The sequence below is a fragment of the Hippichthys cyanospilos genome, chromosome 20 (genome assembly GCF_059441005.1).
Source record: "Hippichthys cyanospilos isolate Australia breed blue-spotted pipefish chromosome 20, RoL_Hcya_1.0, whole genome shotgun sequence".
Taxonomy (NCBI): Eukaryota; Metazoa; Chordata; class Actinopteri; order Syngnathiformes; family Syngnathidae; genus Hippichthys; species Hippichthys cyanospilos.
Window position 1 is genome coordinate 7,541,267 of NC_142388.1, and position 16,676 is coordinate 7,557,942.

The 16,676-nt window shown below is 39.5% G+C and overlaps 1 protein-coding gene across 2 annotated transcripts; it reads left to right on the plus strand.

Annotated features, from left to right (window-relative positions):
* The first annotated feature begins 70 nt into the window (after nucleotides 1-70).
* On the plus strand, nucleotides 71-16,604 carry fmn1 (formin 1). 2 transcript variants are annotated; one of them, XM_088403469.1, is made up of 19 exons: nucleotides 71-530; nucleotides 1,283-2,543; nucleotides 3,238-3,410; nucleotides 7,085-7,193; nucleotides 8,178-8,239; nucleotides 8,461-9,098; nucleotides 9,358-9,496; nucleotides 9,600-9,687; nucleotides 9,887-9,948; nucleotides 10,015-10,103; nucleotides 10,262-10,391; nucleotides 10,747-10,893; nucleotides 10,991-11,050; nucleotides 11,148-11,268; nucleotides 14,243-14,335; nucleotides 15,151-15,202; nucleotides 15,288-15,437; nucleotides 15,549-15,630; nucleotides 15,747-16,604. In XM_088403469.1, the coding sequence occupies exons 2-19, from the start codon at nucleotides 1,376-1,378 to the stop codon at nucleotides 15,789-15,791; spliced, it is 3,408 nt and encodes a 1,135-aa protein (XP_088259595.1). In that variant the 5' UTR covers nucleotides 71-530; nucleotides 1,283-1,375; the 3' UTR covers nucleotides 15,792-16,604. The 2 variants fall into 2 exon arrangements, with proteins under 2 accessions (XP_088259595.1, XP_088259596.1); XM_088403470.1 differs by lacking the exons at nucleotides 71-530; nucleotides 1,283-2,543; nucleotides 3,238-3,410 and adding an exon at nucleotides 4,963-6,493.
* Nucleotides 16,605-16,676: the final 72 nt, after the last annotated feature.

Consider the following 16,676-nt stretch of genomic DNA (forward strand, 5'->3'; position numbering starts at 1 on the left):
ATGAATCAAATTACCCATGCATGTTCTTGTTGGTGATTTTAGTGATAGTAACAGCTGTTGATTTTCTTTAACTTGTGTAATCCATCAGAGACAGCTTGGGCAGAGGGTCCAATTAGGCCGGTGCACGCACTGAGCCGGGTGGCGCTCATACCAGTGCACTGATGACCTAAATAGCAAATAATGTTCTTATGAGTTGCCAAAAAGCCAAAAAAACAAACATTTACATACTGTATGTATATTTCTATACGATGCAAAGCACTGACAGAAATTCTGGTTTGTATCTTTTGAGTTTTAGTTTGATTATTTCAGATGGGTTTGCGCTGTCTGTTTATGTTCCCCTCAGTGCTCGTCAGGGATTAGGAGAGGTGCTTTCCATATGTCCAGCCAATAGAAAGCATCCCAATGCCACTAGACAGCAGCGCCTGAGAGAGAAAGGCGCTTCTTAATCGTGAGAGTGGCCAGTTGGTTGCCCGCGTCGCTGCAAGTGAACTTCAACTTTCTTTGGCTGCTGCATGGAAGCTAAAATCCAGGTATGTGTAACGTGGAGCTGTTTGGTTAACTCGTTCACTGCCATTGACGGTTGTAGACGTCAAAGATCCATTTTTATTGGGCTTTTGCATTGACGGCTACAGATGTCAAAGATCTTTTTTTTTTACATTGAATGAGTTCAATGTTCTTCTGCTAAATTATACTTATTTGCAGCATTATTATTCTAACCGTCGACAATGTATCGTAGAATAATTAACTCATTCAATGCCAGTCAAGGAAAAATGGACGTCTGTAGCCGTCATTGGCAATGAATGTGTTAAATGTTCCTCCGCGGAATTGGTTATTTGCACCAAGTAGTCCATTATTATTCTTCTACTGTGTACATGGCAATGATGTGTAGTAGTTATTAACTCATTCAATGCCAGCCTAGGAAAAATGGGTGTCATTAGCCGTCATTGGCAATGAAGGGGTAATTGACATCAACTTCTTTTTCTTTTCTTTTTTTTTTCTTTTTCTACTTTATAATGGGCAAATAAAAGGTTTGGAGGGGAAAAAAAAACCTCCGAATGTTTGAATTTAGCTTGCCCGTTCTCCTTTTTGAAAGAACTGGCATAAAAAAATTAGATGGACCTTAACTAATTACCTCCAGCCCAGTAAAAATGGAATTTTGACGTCTGTAGTCGTCTTTGGCAGTGAATGAGTTCCAGTACTATATTGCTAATTCAGTGGATTTGAATTTGTAAGCACAGTTTGAAAACGAGTGTTACTTACACAAATGTTCCTTGTTTTTAAGTGTGGCAGGATTCATACTGGAGTGTCATCACCAGCATTGACGATTTAAAAGAACCAGCATCTTCATTTTTATCTGTGACTCCTAAATACCATAATGAAAGGAACTGATGCCTCCTTATGCTACATCCCCATCAATGAGATGAGCCTTGGCAGGGGTCCATCTTCCCTGTCTCGCGAACCTAAAACCCATCATGCCGAATTAAACGGCTTTCACGCAGAGGATGGTCCGGCGGAGACAGCCAAACTTGGTCCCGAGGACACATCAGAGCTTAGTGACACGTCTGAGTTAGTGTGGCTGAAAGAGTTGCTGCTGCTGTGTTCCGACTACCGAACCTTCAAGAACATGGACATCCAACAAGGCATGGGAATCCAGACGAATTTATCAACTGGAATGGAAAGACCAAAGCAAAGAACCGGTAGATTTGTTTGCCCTTTTTCCGCTTTAAGTAAGATGGAGGCACCCATGTCCAAACCAAATACAAGGATGTCTACAAACAGGAAGTCACTGGAGAAGGACCTCTCTGATTATGACGGCATCCGTTCCCGTTTTGATATCGAACCCAAGACGGAAGACATTGACAGAAATGTGGTAGAATCACAGATCAGTTCTCAAAACAAAGCAGAGGGACAGTCCTCCGAGACTACAGAAGATGTCTTGAGAACTATTGAGGAGGCCGAAAGCATCATCAGTTGGGTCAGTCTCACCAGGTCAAACTGGATCAAGACAAATGTAGGAATGGGGTCTTTTTCAATGGGAGCTGGACGATTGGAGAAAATCCAGAATCAAGACAAAGAGGACCAATACGATAGCTCTAGGATGGTCGATGAGCTCCGTTGTTTGGGTGAGGAGCTGAGTGAGAGTCTTCAACGAGCCCTGAGATTGGAGGGTAAAAACAAAGACTGGTTATCACCATGCATCCCAAGAGAACATGAAATCAAATCCAAGAACAGTCCCTCGGAATCATCCGGGGGATGGATGAGGATGCCTTTATATCATCCACACAACTCCACAAGTGGAGATATGCCCTACACATCTCCCAACATGGCCACCGACTCCTTCATACCTCCTTTATCCACAACTAGACACGCTCTGCATGAAGAGGACATCTGTGACCAACACGCACTGTGGACAAGCTCAGCCAAGGACAGCTGGAGTGAAAAGGAGAACTTAAATAGGACCAATCACAGATGGAGAGAAGAGACACAGAAACACAGATGTCTCAGCGAATCCGACGTGGGTCAAGATGACCTACTTTCCTCAGGTAAGACCATACGTAGTTCCACAACAGATGTCCACTCTCAGTTTGAAAGTAGTAAATTAGCTTTGCTTGCCTCCTTTCAAGCCATTCTTTTCAAAGGGATTCATATCAAGTTATTCGCTCCCATTGACGACTACAGACGTCATAGATGCTTTTATTATATTATTGACTTGATATTTTAGCTATATCTCAAAAATTAATGTTATATATATATATATATATATATATATATATATATATATATATATATATATATGTGTGTGTGTGTGCTTTTTATATTTTTTATTATTATTTTATATATATATATATATATTGTAATAATATATGTGTGTGTGCTTTATATATTTTTTATTGTTTATTATTATATATATATTATATAATAATAATAATAAGAATATATATATAAGTGTGTGTGTGTGTGTGTGCTTTTTATATTTTTATTATTTATTATTTTATATATATATTATAATAATATATGTGTGTGTGCTTTATATATTTTTTATTGTTTATTATATATATATATATATATATATATATATATATATATATATATATATATATATATATATATATATATATTTATATATATATATATATATATATATATATATATATATTTATATATTTTATATATATATTTTTTTTTTTTTTTTGTATATTGTGTGTGCTTTGTTGTGGATCCACTCCTCTTCCTTAGATGAAGCCCTGCAGAAACGAGATGAGTTCTGGCAGCAGGAGATGGAGGAGTCTCAGTCGTTCTGCAGGTGGTTCACTCATCCATCTCGACCCAAGCTTATTGACTTCCTGCGCATCACCGCCCCCGAGGATGATATCAGTAGGACGCCCTCCCCCTTGTTCCCAGAGCTCAGGGTGAGTAGCGCAAAGCGTCATTCATCCAGTGGGCGGGAAAAAAAAAAAAAAGTGAAGCTGTTCAAGTTCAAAGATTTGAAAGTCAAAAGCATTTAAAGGACCTTTCAAGCTACACTAAATTTGAAGCAAGGTACAATGAACAATCGTAATGTTGAGCGAATTTTATTTTTTGTCACTTGGTTTAATGGCTCGTATAAATGATACGGCCCTGAACCTGTCTCATTTTAAAATTGCCTTCGGATAGCACTTAATAGCTCTGTTCAGGCAAAAGCGTTAAGATGGAAGGCCTCGGTAAAAGCCAATCACCATAAGAGCGCGCAACGTGTCTCGCTTGTAACTGCCGCCATCACCTCAAAGCCGTTTACATGCAGGAAATGGCCTCCCGTGACAACAAAGAAAGTTTGTGTTCCTTGTTATTACATAACAGAAGGCATATAATGCCGCCGTGTACTCTTTGCAAGTAGTGCTGACTCAAACTTGAAATTAGAATGCTAGTGAGGGTTAGGGATTATTTGATTTGGGAGCATTTTGTGCCGGTGGTGGCGATTTTTTTTTTTTTTTTTTCTTAACTGGGATAGTTGGTTTTAGAAATAAACATTTCTAACCATGAATGTGCTTTGATGGTGGCTATGTTGAGATTTGCTCACAAAATGATTCATTTTTAAAATAGTCTACCACTCAGCTGTTTCAGTAATTCAAAATATAAAATTAGGAAAACAATACCAGTAAAATATGTTTATATACTCAGGTACGTATTTCTTTTTAATCATTAAAAGGATACTAAACTTATTTATATCGTCATTTAATACATTGTCTGTAATTCATTTTAGAACTAAATTATTTTTCATGTACTGTAACTTATTATGATTATATATTTTTTTAAGAATCCAGGCATTGCAGCAAATGCATTTCAATTTGACAATGTTGATAATGCCAGGTTAGTGAGAAATCCCTGGACACCAAGGGGTTAATAAAACAATTCGAGATCCCAATCAGACACACGGTGCGTGTATGCTGTAACAATATTGATCATGCTTTTCCATCTCACACCTGCTGGCTATAACGTCAAAATATCAGCAAACAAGGGCGGGACCCGAGAAGTGGCAATGAAGCAAACAGCTTGTGAGGAGCAAATTTCATATGTTTATTCATCTTTTTCAGACGAGTTAAAAAAAGTGAATTTGTTTTTGAAAATATATTCACTGAGTGCGGCTCATTGCAGCACATTTGAAACTTCCAAAAGTGTGTTTGATTCTGTTTTGAGCAGATTAACCCTCTAGTGGTGGTGTTACGCCACTGAAAGGTCCAGATTAGCCTGCCCTTGGTGTACAACACACACACACACACACACAAACACACACGCACACACACACAGAGCTTCTGGCCATTCCGACTTAGCAAAGCAAACGTTCAAACAAGTGATCCGTGGCAGTTCTGTTTAGCTTCCTGCAGCTGTGGGTGTGGCCTCCCACCAGCCATCTGTTCCGTGTAGCTTTCTCCGACTTAGGGCTCACAAGTGGCGTCTTATACGGGGACGGCCACCGGGGGGGACGACCCAGGCTTCCATCTGCCTCAAGTGATAACTCGGGCCTCCATCTGCCTTCTGCAATGGGATCATTGAACGTGCCTTCAACATGCCACTGGAAATTTGAGGACCTGGAAAACGTCACTGTGGATTTGTTTGTCTGTCACCGGCGGCCACGTGCGCTAAACATCTGCTTCCATTTTTAGGCTACGAAAATGAATGCGCCGCTTTGACGTGATGAAAAGTTCCACGGGCGTGTGCTCTTCCTCCTTGCCTTTTTCTCACATTTACAAGCGCACGTATCCGGAAGGGAAAATTCAGCGGACTTTTTCATGTGTGTAACTAACTGCAAATGGAGCTACCGTCACCCGTCCTCACATTTTTCAAGGCCATTCCAGAGGAACGTAATGGGAACATCGCTCGAGTAGCCACTGACCTGAAAGTAAAGCTGAAAAAAAGGGTGGATATGACTTTGAAAGCAACTCCGCCTGAGGACAGCAATAACACTTTACCATATGTTGTATATACTGCTGGAAGGGAAGAAAGGATGACCTACGACCTTGAAGATGAAACAGGAAATAATTTTACAGAGGAGAAAAAAGCTCAGTTTAATATCGCAACCAAAGGTGACGATAGAATAAACATCTCCCCTCTTGTGATCAATCAAGCCGATAATGTTCACAGTTGCTTGATCGACTTGTCTGAAGGTCAGCAGCCACCGAAATGTGAACTTTGTTTAAAAACTACAAAAATATATTGTGACTGTGATGAGCAGATGTCCTACAAGCAGGAGTTTGTTGAAGATCCCAACCAGAACTTGTGGACAGACTATGAAGATGTGCAAATTTCAGATTCTCACAAGGATTTGAATGATTCTGAAGGCGCGCTGAATAAATCCAAACGGATCTTGATTACTTTGACTCGGACGGAACACGCCGTTGCTGACTCGCCGCGCTTGGAATTAGGAGAAAACGAGGAACCTGGATTCACTTTCTCCAGAGCAGGTTCCTCTCAAAGTTCCCCCACAGACAAGCAAGTCCAGCTCCCTGCCGTCTTTGGTGGTCTTAAGGTTCTGAGAAAGACCGTGGTCGAACCGGGTCATGACATGTCTCAAGTCCAACCTTTACCTGAAGGAGTAAAATCGACAAACCTCCCGGAGAAGCGGGCTGAGCCAAAGATCCAGGGGAGCATCCTGGATCAAATCTCCGTCTTGCTGAACCCCAAAAGAAGGGCTGAGGAGAACGAGGAGAAGATGGAACTTCTTGCACAAGAGCAAGCGGAAACCGAGGTGACTGAAAGTGGTCAAGAACTGCAGAAGGGTGAAACCAAGGAGGACACCTCAGGGTCATTTGTGTCCACAAAGCCACCAGTATCAGGCGCAGAAGCAGCCTTTCATGCATTCAAAGCCTTTTTTACACCAAAGCCACTGAAGAAAGAAACTGAAGAGAAGTGGGACCAGGATGCGGCCAGAAAGAGGACCTGGGCCGAAAAGGATGCATTGAAAGCATTTTTTGAGAGAGCCTCCATCAAAATCTCAGAGAAGAAAGCTACATCAACAGTATGAGAAACAATCACCTTCGTAGAAAAAAAACAGACATACGTGGATCAAAAATAACCCCAATTGAGTCCGAAAGGAACTGACTGAATTTTTAGTAGGGTCACGTGAATAAAAAAAAAAAAAAAAAAAACATAATATTTGCATGTCCAAAAGCTGTATTGTTTTTGTGTTTCGTTTTGAATTTTTTTTGGTCCAAAACAACCCAGTTTTAGATTTAGCCCAGTAACATATTCAAGTAAGACTCAAAGGCTATTTCATTTACTCTCGTTTTTCAGTTGTCAATTCATTTTGATCCAACATTTCTATTACAAAAGTTGCTCTGTATGACAAAACATACATACAAAAAAAGTACAATGTGGCCTTTAATATGTTCAGGGGGAAGTCAAGTAAAAAAAAAAATATTTCTGTCAGATCGCTATAGGTAATATTAATATATTATTAATATGTTTGCTTTTAGCCATTCCTGGATGGCCCATATGCTGTACGTGATTTCAGAGAAAAATGTACTAGTTATGTATTGTGTTTCAATTATTGTGATAATGGTTAACAAATAAAGCCCGAACATTTTTGTCTTCTTGTTGATCCGTCTAGTCAGAAACAACAAGTCCAGTCGAAGGGGAAGAACGAACTCCGGGACGTCTTCAAGCAGTGTGGCCTCCACTCAAGGAGGAGAAACTCGGTCTCAAGTATACCGAAGCAGGTAATGACATATTGTTACCTATTCGGGTCATTTCATACAGTGTAGAAAATCTCAAATTAAAATAGAGCAAAATTTGCAAGTAAAACATATGCCTGAGCAGAAAGAAAATCAAAGGATTTACTCTGCATTTTTTTGCTTTTTTTTTTTCTGTGCCGTCGTCTGCTGACTGCTTGTCCAAAAATGCACCACTCTCAGGGTGAAGTTTACAGGGAGAAATAGATTAAAAAAATAATAATAATACAAACATTGGTGTGTGATAAATGTGATCCCCCGCCCCCCTTTCTTTCTTTTAAACAGTATGTAATGATGACCAGGTTTTTTTCCCCCTTTCCTATTATTTACTGATAGAAGCGGTAGGGTGTTTTTAATGGTGTATTTTTAATACAACACTGGGGAAGAAATCAGGTTTTTTTTATATTCAAACAAATCTCCACTAAAATGCGAATTTGTCATTTTCTGTACTTGTGTTTATGATTATGATACAAGCACAGCAAGCAGCATTGCCCAAATGTTGTGCCAACTTGGATCTTATTAGATTGTTATATAAAATAATTTATTATTTGGAATATTCAGGATATGTGATGCAGTTCCAAAGCAAACCGGCACTGCTAGTGTTTGCTGTTACAGATAATAGTGATTGTATTTTGAACTTCCCTTAAAGTCAACATACATCCACCCAATCTGAGTCCACTGTTAATTCATCTTGTGACATTGAAATAAAAAAAAAATGCTTATGGTGCTGCACTCTATCGGAGAGAAAAATAAAATTGCAATGGCCATTGGTCAGCTAACGCACCCAGCATCGGCTGTCTTAGCTTGCTCTGCTGCCCTCAAGCGGTCAAAATCCGTCAATACACCTTTCGCTACAATGGTGCTCAAAGTGTTTTACAAAGCCTCACAATAAAAAAATTATTAAATAAAATGGGAGATGTGAGTGTTATTTTAGATCATTCATTTACATTCTCCCGATTGCTGTCTTTTTAGAGCATCAGACAGCTATTTTGCAGCTGAAGCGTGAATGCAAAGAGGAAGTGGAAAAGTTACAGGTCAGTGTCAAGGGTAAATAAGTGAAAGTGGGGTAGCTTTCAATGACTCTAGATTAACCTGCTTAGTGACAGGCCAACTCAACGGCTTTCACGTTCATCATCATGTTTGCTTGCCACTTAAACACGTAAAAAACTCGTTGCATGTAGCGTTAACGAATAATCAACAGATTTCAGCTTAATTTGACTGCGAATGGTGTTTTTTTTTAACCACTATGTTTCAGGAGGACTTCAGTCGGAAACTCTCTAAACTAAGGGAAGAAAGCGGGGTCACAGTATCCCGATTGGAGATGACCCTGTCCGAGATGCAGCTCAAGCTCTCCCATCTTGGCGCCCTCACGCGTGGCGAGCTCAGAGACGTAGCCGTGTCCACACACGATGACACTATGCCGCACAAAACCTTCCGCGCCATCTGCATCCAAACCGACAGGGAAACCTTCATCAAGAGCCATGACCATGGGAAGAAGAGCGAGTGCATCCAAAATCAGCAGGGGGTGACCCCTAAAAAACTAGACTTGGCTTCTATCAACTTGAGCCTGGCAGGTCAGCGAGAGGCGGAGCCATCTTGTCCATTTTTTGGACACCATGCACCAAGCAATACTATCAACCCACCTCCGCCATTTTCATCACCAACGCTGACCCACAAACAAACATCCAAAGCCACGCCACCACCTCCGCCGCCACCTCCTCCACTTGCTTCGTTTTCGTCGTCTGCACCTCCACCACCACCTCCTCCGGCCTCGTCATTTGTAACGTCATCAACGCCTTCGTCTTTACTCGCGACTCCCAGAAAACCTGTGCGGGAGCCTTCGCGTCCCATGAAGCCTTTGTACTGGACCAGAATTCAGATTGACGACAACAAGTATGTTTACAGAAGCACACTATACTATACTATGCTATGCTACTGTATGTTATGCTTTACTATGTTATGCTATGCTATAAAAAAAAAAAACTATTCTATATTATACTATACTGCCAGTATTGTTTGGTCTCTAAGTTCATTTAGTGACATTAAACATGAATGATCTAAGAAAAACAAGACAGACAAATGGAGCTGTGGTTTTGAAAAAAAAAACAATTTATTGAAGAAAGTATAAATATTGTTTTTGTCTTTTTTTTAGGAACAACACACTGTGGAATGTTTTGGAAGAACCGCATATTCTGAATGCAGTTGAGTTTGAGGATCTGTTTGCCAAAACCACCACACAACTCAAAAGGAAGCCACTGGTGGAGAATTATAAGAAGGCAAAAGCCAAGAAGGTAATGCAAGTCAAAGTGTATTGAAAAAATATTATTGACGTGGAATGTTTTACATTTCTGTGAAATGACATGAAGCGCCATGTTGTTTTTGCGTGTGCGTTAGCTCATTAAACTGCTGGACGCTAAGCGCTCCCAGGCTGTGGGCATCCTCATATCAAGCCTCCATCTCGAGATGAAAGATATCCGACAAGGTCAGTTAGGATGTTTTTGGAAAAAAAAAAAAAAATACTCTGAGTACTCACAAGTACAGGAAAGTGCACTTACTGTGATAATTGTATGAAGGAAATGAGGGAACAGCTAAAGATGCATGTTTTGACCACAAATGCGCATTATCCCTTAAAAATATGTATATATTTTCATAAAATGTGACCTGTGTTTTATTTTTTGTAGCTATTCTGACAGTGGACAACTCTGCGGTGGACCTTGAGACGATTGAGGCGCTGTATGAGAATGTGTGTAGGTATTAATGAGCAATTGTTTATTTAACTGCCATTAAAATGTAAATGTCAATATACTAGAGAGCTCAGCCAGAGGAGCTGGAGAAAATCAAGACACATTACAACACATCCAAAGAAGAGGAGCTTAAACACTTGGACAAACCTGAACAGTCAGTATAAACAGAGCTTAAGTATGATTGATTATATGTGAACACTGAATGGGACAGCACCAGACCCAACTACAATTTATTCATAACTATTGTTAGCAGTTATAAGACTGATGGATAATATCAGGCTTTTTTCCATGTTGGATGTTTGTGTGATTCAGGTTCCTGTATGAGCTCTCACAGATTCCAGACTTTGCAGGCCGAGCTCGCTGCATCATTTTCAAGGCTGCCTTCGATGATGGGATCGCGTCCGTTCAACGCAAACTCGACATTGTCCTCTCTGTGTGTGAGGTAGGAAGGATCCGTCCGTCCGTCCGTCCGTCCATCTATCTATCTATCTATCTATCTATCTATCTATCTATCTATCTATCTATCTATCTATCTATCTATCTATCTATCTATCTATCTATCTATCTATCTATCTATCTATCTATCTATCTATCTATCTATCTATCTATCAAGATCGAGCATTAACAGGCTGTTACATCTATCTAGCTATCTATCTAGCTATTTATCTAGCTACCTTTCTAGCTCAATTAATCAGTCAAGATCGAGCATTAACAGGCTGTTAGACCTACCGACCTACCTACGTATCTCCATCCATCCTATTTTATTTTATTGTTTGTATTTTTTTTTTTACACAAAGACTCTGCTGGAGAAAGAAGGCGTGAAGGAAGTGCTGGGTCTCATCTTGGCTTTGGGCAATCACATGAACGGCGGCAACAGAATTCGAGGCCAAGCCGATGGCTTCGGTCTCGAAATCCTTCCGAAACTCAAAGACGTCAAGAGCAGGGTATTGAATGATGAAATGGGAAATACATGCTGAAACATGTTTTGAATATAAGCAACGTATCTAAGCAATTTGGTGTTTTCATCATTTTATTCTTTAGGACAATCGCATCAGTCTGGTGGACTATTTGGTATCATATTATCTTCACAATGTTGACAAGGTTCGTAAAATGTTTTTTTTTTCCCTAACCTCAAGTCCAAGCACGATTGCTTGCGCTATAACATTTTGTTTTGATTTGTTTTGTCTTTTTTTCCCAGAATGCCGGAACAGACAAGAGTGCCTTTCCACTTCCTGAACCTCAAGATGTCTTTCTGGCAGCTCAGCTCAATTTTGAGGACCTCAATGCAGAGCTAAGAAGGCTCGGGCGAGATCTAGCCGGTATGCGAGACTTTTACTCTCAACTCCCTTTCTTGGAAATCCTTCAAGGAAAAAAACTGAATGAATACCCCACGCAAAGGTCCCGAAACTTTCATTGTGACTGCCTGACTAGAAAACAATTATTGGTCATTTTGTTGCGTGTTTTTATTTTAAAAAGCTCAGCCTTTCTGCATGACTTTATCACTAAGATTTTTATGTTATTTTGTGGTGTTTCTTATACATCAAATCTCCGCTTGGCACCCACAAATCAATGCAGTTCTTCTGGCTTCCCATCAATGTCCTCAATAATTTTTCTTTGGATTAAAGACCCTCAATAGAACTTGAAATTGTTGAAGACCCGAAAGCTGCTCATCTTGTATCATTTTCCCCATTTGGAACACTCCTTAGCGATAGTACGCATGTTTTGATTCAGTATGTGTCTGTATCCAGAGACTAGTAGGAGTCTTGCTGTTGATACTGGTCTGGCGTCTTTTAGATCCAGCTCCTAATCGTCCAGCCCATCAAATCTCCCGTCCTTTGTGCGCCTGTCCTGTCGCCAGTAAATGTAGACCGTAGCTTCCCACTTCTGTAATCTCCAGACCGCTTGTATCTGAACCATCTCTGCACGAGCCTCCGCACGGACCCGAAAGCGTCTCGGCTGTATCAATGCGGGCTCCAGTGTGGCCCCAAGATGTGTGCAGAAGATTGCTTTCTTTAGCTTTCAACGCAGCTTTGGCGTATCACTTCATCGGCGCAATCTGGATGGTCCACGGCGGCTTCTCATTGTACTGCCTGTTTGAACCGCCATCATCGTTGCTCTTCGAGCTCCCTTGCTTTGCTTTGGTTTAAGAAGCTTCCAGATGGAAGTTCATCTTTTGTTCTCCTTGTTGAATGTAACGACGAGCACTTTCACTTGACTTGGGAAAATCCAAAAGCGCAGCTAGAAAAAAGTCGAGTTAACTCATGCACGATATTTATCGATTCTTTTTATTCTCATTTGTGAATTTGGTTGATGAACTTTAACTTGGAGGCAAACAACAATCGATCATACTCTCAGTTGAATAGGCTACTTAGTTAACTCAATATGCGTGTTTATGGAATGGCGGAGGAAGGCTGAGAACTGGCGGAAAAAACTGAAAAATCACTCCTGGTGTAAAATTGCCGCTGCCTCATAGATGATATGAAGTCCAAGCAACTCATTTACAATTGTGACAAATGAAGCAAACATTGCCCTGGATCATCAAATGATATGTAAATATTGTGTCCAATGTCTGCCTCGAGGATTTAAAAATTATAAACACTGTCATAACTACAGACAGTGTCCAGGCTAAAATGTTTTGTCAGCTATTTGTAGCAACAAGAACATTGTTTTTTTTTGTTTTTTGTTTTATGAAAAGGCTCAATGGAAGTCCCCAAATTGTCTTATAGTAAGATTTGTTTGAAACATTGCATTGGTTTAGAATGACATTAAATTAAATTTAAAAAAAAAAGCTTGGTTAAGGTTTGTAAATAATGGATCAAATTAATCTAATTTAAAACCCACATCAAAAAATTCCTCAGAAAAACCCTCAACCACAGTTTTTTCTAACTCAGTCAATCCCTAATCGATTGCTTTGGTACTTAATCACCTAAAGGAATCAATTATTCAACTGATTATTTAATTGATTTATATAATTGAGATTAGCTTGGCAAAAACTTTGCTATTGCTTGCTACATTCGTGTCTTTGTTGCTGTCATTGGCTATATAGCTGCATTCACAGCTGGATGTTTTGCATTTATGTAGTAGGCTAAACTTGAGCTGCTTTTGTGCTGAATAAGATTGCATATTACTCCCTTTATCAAATGTGATGACAGGTTTTTTTTTTAAAGATAAATTTATCATTCCTTTGATTGTTTTTTTTTAACTTGGGGTTTTGCACGCTCTAACTAATTAGCATAGGGTTCTATTGCCCACCCTACGACGATTTCACCATACAATCCCAACACTGGAACGGATTAATTTCGTATGGCGGCGGTCCATCGTAGCTCGATGCATAAGAACTTATCGAATCAGCATTTAAAAAGTATAAAGTCAACGTTTGTTTTTTGGTTTATATCTTTTGACTCATTCGAGCTATCCAGTGTGCTCAATTGAGATCATCCGGCCTTCCCAATGATCTCATGTGTTTGGGTGGGATGCAATTAACTTTTCTGAGACAAAATGGAGAATACCTCAAAACACATGATTAGGCTTGGACTCAGGAGAATATAATAACGTTCAGTTCCGATTCCAAAACACGATGGGCAAATATTCTAACACTGGATGCGCGATGTCTCCATGAGTTAAAGTTTTACTTATGAGGTAACTGAAACCTAATGCGGCATCAAACAGAACCTATTTTCACAACTGACAGCTCTGTTTACGTGAGGGTCCCCAACCCTCTTCAGTGGAATATAAGCAAACTTTTAAAACACAAAAGGCAGACAAAAGATCGCTTCGCCGCACAAAGGAGACAAAGATCCACAGTTTACACAAATCCCGATTGAAAACAGTATTCTTTTGTAATCTTATCTGGGTGATGTCGATCAAGCGTCGGGTGGGGGTGGGGGTGTGTGTGTGTGTGTGTGTGGGGGGGGGGGGGGGGGGGGGGGGCTCTATTATGACTGGCCCGTGCAGACTGGCTCCTCTGATCCACTGATTGGACGCTGAGGAAGCAAAGTTTGCAGTCGCCATCTCGATGGGAATCAAAGTGAGATCTAAGGAGGACGTTGAGCCGATAAGCTCCTCGTGCCCAGGTACGCTTCATTTGCGCCACGCTCGCTATCTGTTCACGCAATTACAACGAGTCTTGCGAAATAAATAAATAAATATAGCCCCAAAAATCTCAACATAGGAAAACATCTCACGTGAAGTTTTAAAAGAAGCCAGAGGAAATATATGTAAACTTGACATCAATTTGCTGTTTGGTATGTCGACATTCTCTATTTCTAATATTTTTTTCTTTGTTTGGAAAAGGATGTGAAAAGGATGTGCAGAAGGTCTGCTCAGCCTCCCCTGAGGAACATCTGCAGCCGTTTAAAGACAGAATGGAGACATTTCTTCTTAGTGGTAAGTGGTTAGGTTTTACATAACCAAGCAACTAGCAAATACTTGTAAGGAGAGATGTTGAATATTTAGCTAAGGAACCTACTCCAAACATAGACGACTTGAGATAACTTTTTGACATTTGAAAACTGACTTTGGCATTGTTTACACTAGATATTTCCATTCATAAAGTCACCATTTATTTTTATTTAGCCTTTATCCCATTTGTTCAAATCCCGCAATTTTCCATGCGCATCACAAACATTTCCTTCAGCTCTGAATCACCCTAAAAATCATATCGCAGATGTTTTTAGTCAAAATTACAAGTGACGTAAACATCTAAAGAATGTCTGCAAAAGCACCAAGTCCCCGCTACAGAAAATTGAACAACCACTAATTGGGATTTCTTTGCTCACAAACAACCTCAGACAATGCATTGGTGTCATTAGCTTCTTTTTGTGACACAGCAAGACCATATAAAAAAGATTTTGTGTGATTTTAAACCTTCCCGCAAGCTTCGAGTTCTCCATTTGTCACTCCTGGTTGATGTTTACGTATTTAATCATCAAAAGGTTCAACTAACTTGTAATTTTTTCTCACTAAAGCATGCTAGCTTATGCTAGCATGTTAAGCAAAACAACGAAAATGAGCTCATGTAAATTTCCGTAGATGTTACAGTGTTACAAACCCATAAAAAAACTGCCACTGAAACATATCAACTTCAATAAACTGCATTATTTTTTTGAGAGCATAAATATTAGTTATTTCGATCGAACCGACATGCAGTAGCTACATCGTGCAAGCTAACAAGTTGCTGATCATGTCATTTTCCTTTACAGCGCGTAAAGAACATGCTGGAGCTTCTTCTCAGTTAACGACAGCACAAAAAAGGTTAGCAAAATAACATCTTTGCCCCTTGAAATAAAAACATCGCTGATGCGGATTGATTTGAGACAATTTCTGTCCGGCCGCCCAGTTTCCAGGACTTGTGTGCGTACTTTGGACTGAAGCCCAAAGCGGGAGAAAAGGAGGTGACCTCCACTCATTTCTTCATGCTGTGGTTCGAGTTTTGTGCCGATTTCAAGGCCAGGTGGAAGCGGGAGAATCGCAGCTTTACCAAAGAAAGGTGAAGAATTTGGTGAAATGTTGAGACCTCTTAGTTCTCCTAATCTTGAGTTTTCATTCAAAAAACTAAATGATAATCTTGTCGTTTTTAATTTTATTTTTTTAACTACAGGTTGAAAGAGGCCCAGCACTCAGTAAGAAGGATCACAGCAGAGAAGAAAGTGGAGACCAGAAAGATCATTCCAAACAGTCTGGTAAGAGTGTGCTTCAGTCAATAGATTGAGTCTAACATTCAATAAATATCATACGCAAATGAAGACATTGATACAAAAGTGTTCCTTTCTCTGATTCGGTGTTTTATTCCCAACAGAAAGAACGACTACGGCAGAAAGAAGCTAACGTAAACTCAATATAGGACTCACTTTATTAGAGACTGAAAAGATAAAAATGCTTTTCATAAATTAGCCTGAAATTTGATGTCATAGGAGGCATGTTCATGCATCGAAACTCAAGCAAAATTTGAGCGCATGAAGGCAACCCAAGTTAAAAAAAAAAAAACAACAACAACAACTAATATATACCGTTAATTTAGCTGTGGTTTATCTGTATGAATCACAAAAACCTTTCCCCACATAGTGGCTAACTTCCTTTTGTACACGTAGTATATTACAACATGTACACTTCATTGTTCTTGATCAATGAATTTAACAAAGAAATATCTCTCGGCGTGAGAGGTTCCATCGTTCAAGGTGCATTATTCTGACACGCCCACTAAGTGGGAGCAGATTCGGAATATCACTTTTCATTCCTTTTCTATTTTAGAAGTTTGCATTTTCTGTCATTCTGAGATGTCTGAAACCAAACACCTTGATTTTGTAAATGAAGCAAGTAAAATAGGCTACTGTTTGATATATATATAGCAATATGTAGGAAAATCTAAAATGGTATATATTTGTGTGAAAAGTAAAAGTTGAAGACCACTTGAAACTTGAAGTCACTATTAGCATTTTGCAGGACCATTTTGCAGGCCGTGAGTTTGACACCTATGGTTTAATAGAAGTATTATTTCAACAATATGCATCCCCATCCTTTTTCTATGTCGCTTTTTCTTTTCAGCTATTTTTTTTTTTATCTTGTGAGTGTCGACAAATAATTACTATTGTGTGATAGCTGCTTTATTCACAGGCATATATACGAAATTGGAATAGCATTAAACAGCTTTTCTCCACCCACACTTTTGCATTTATTTGCCGTATATATACAGTATATATATATATATATATATATATATATATATATA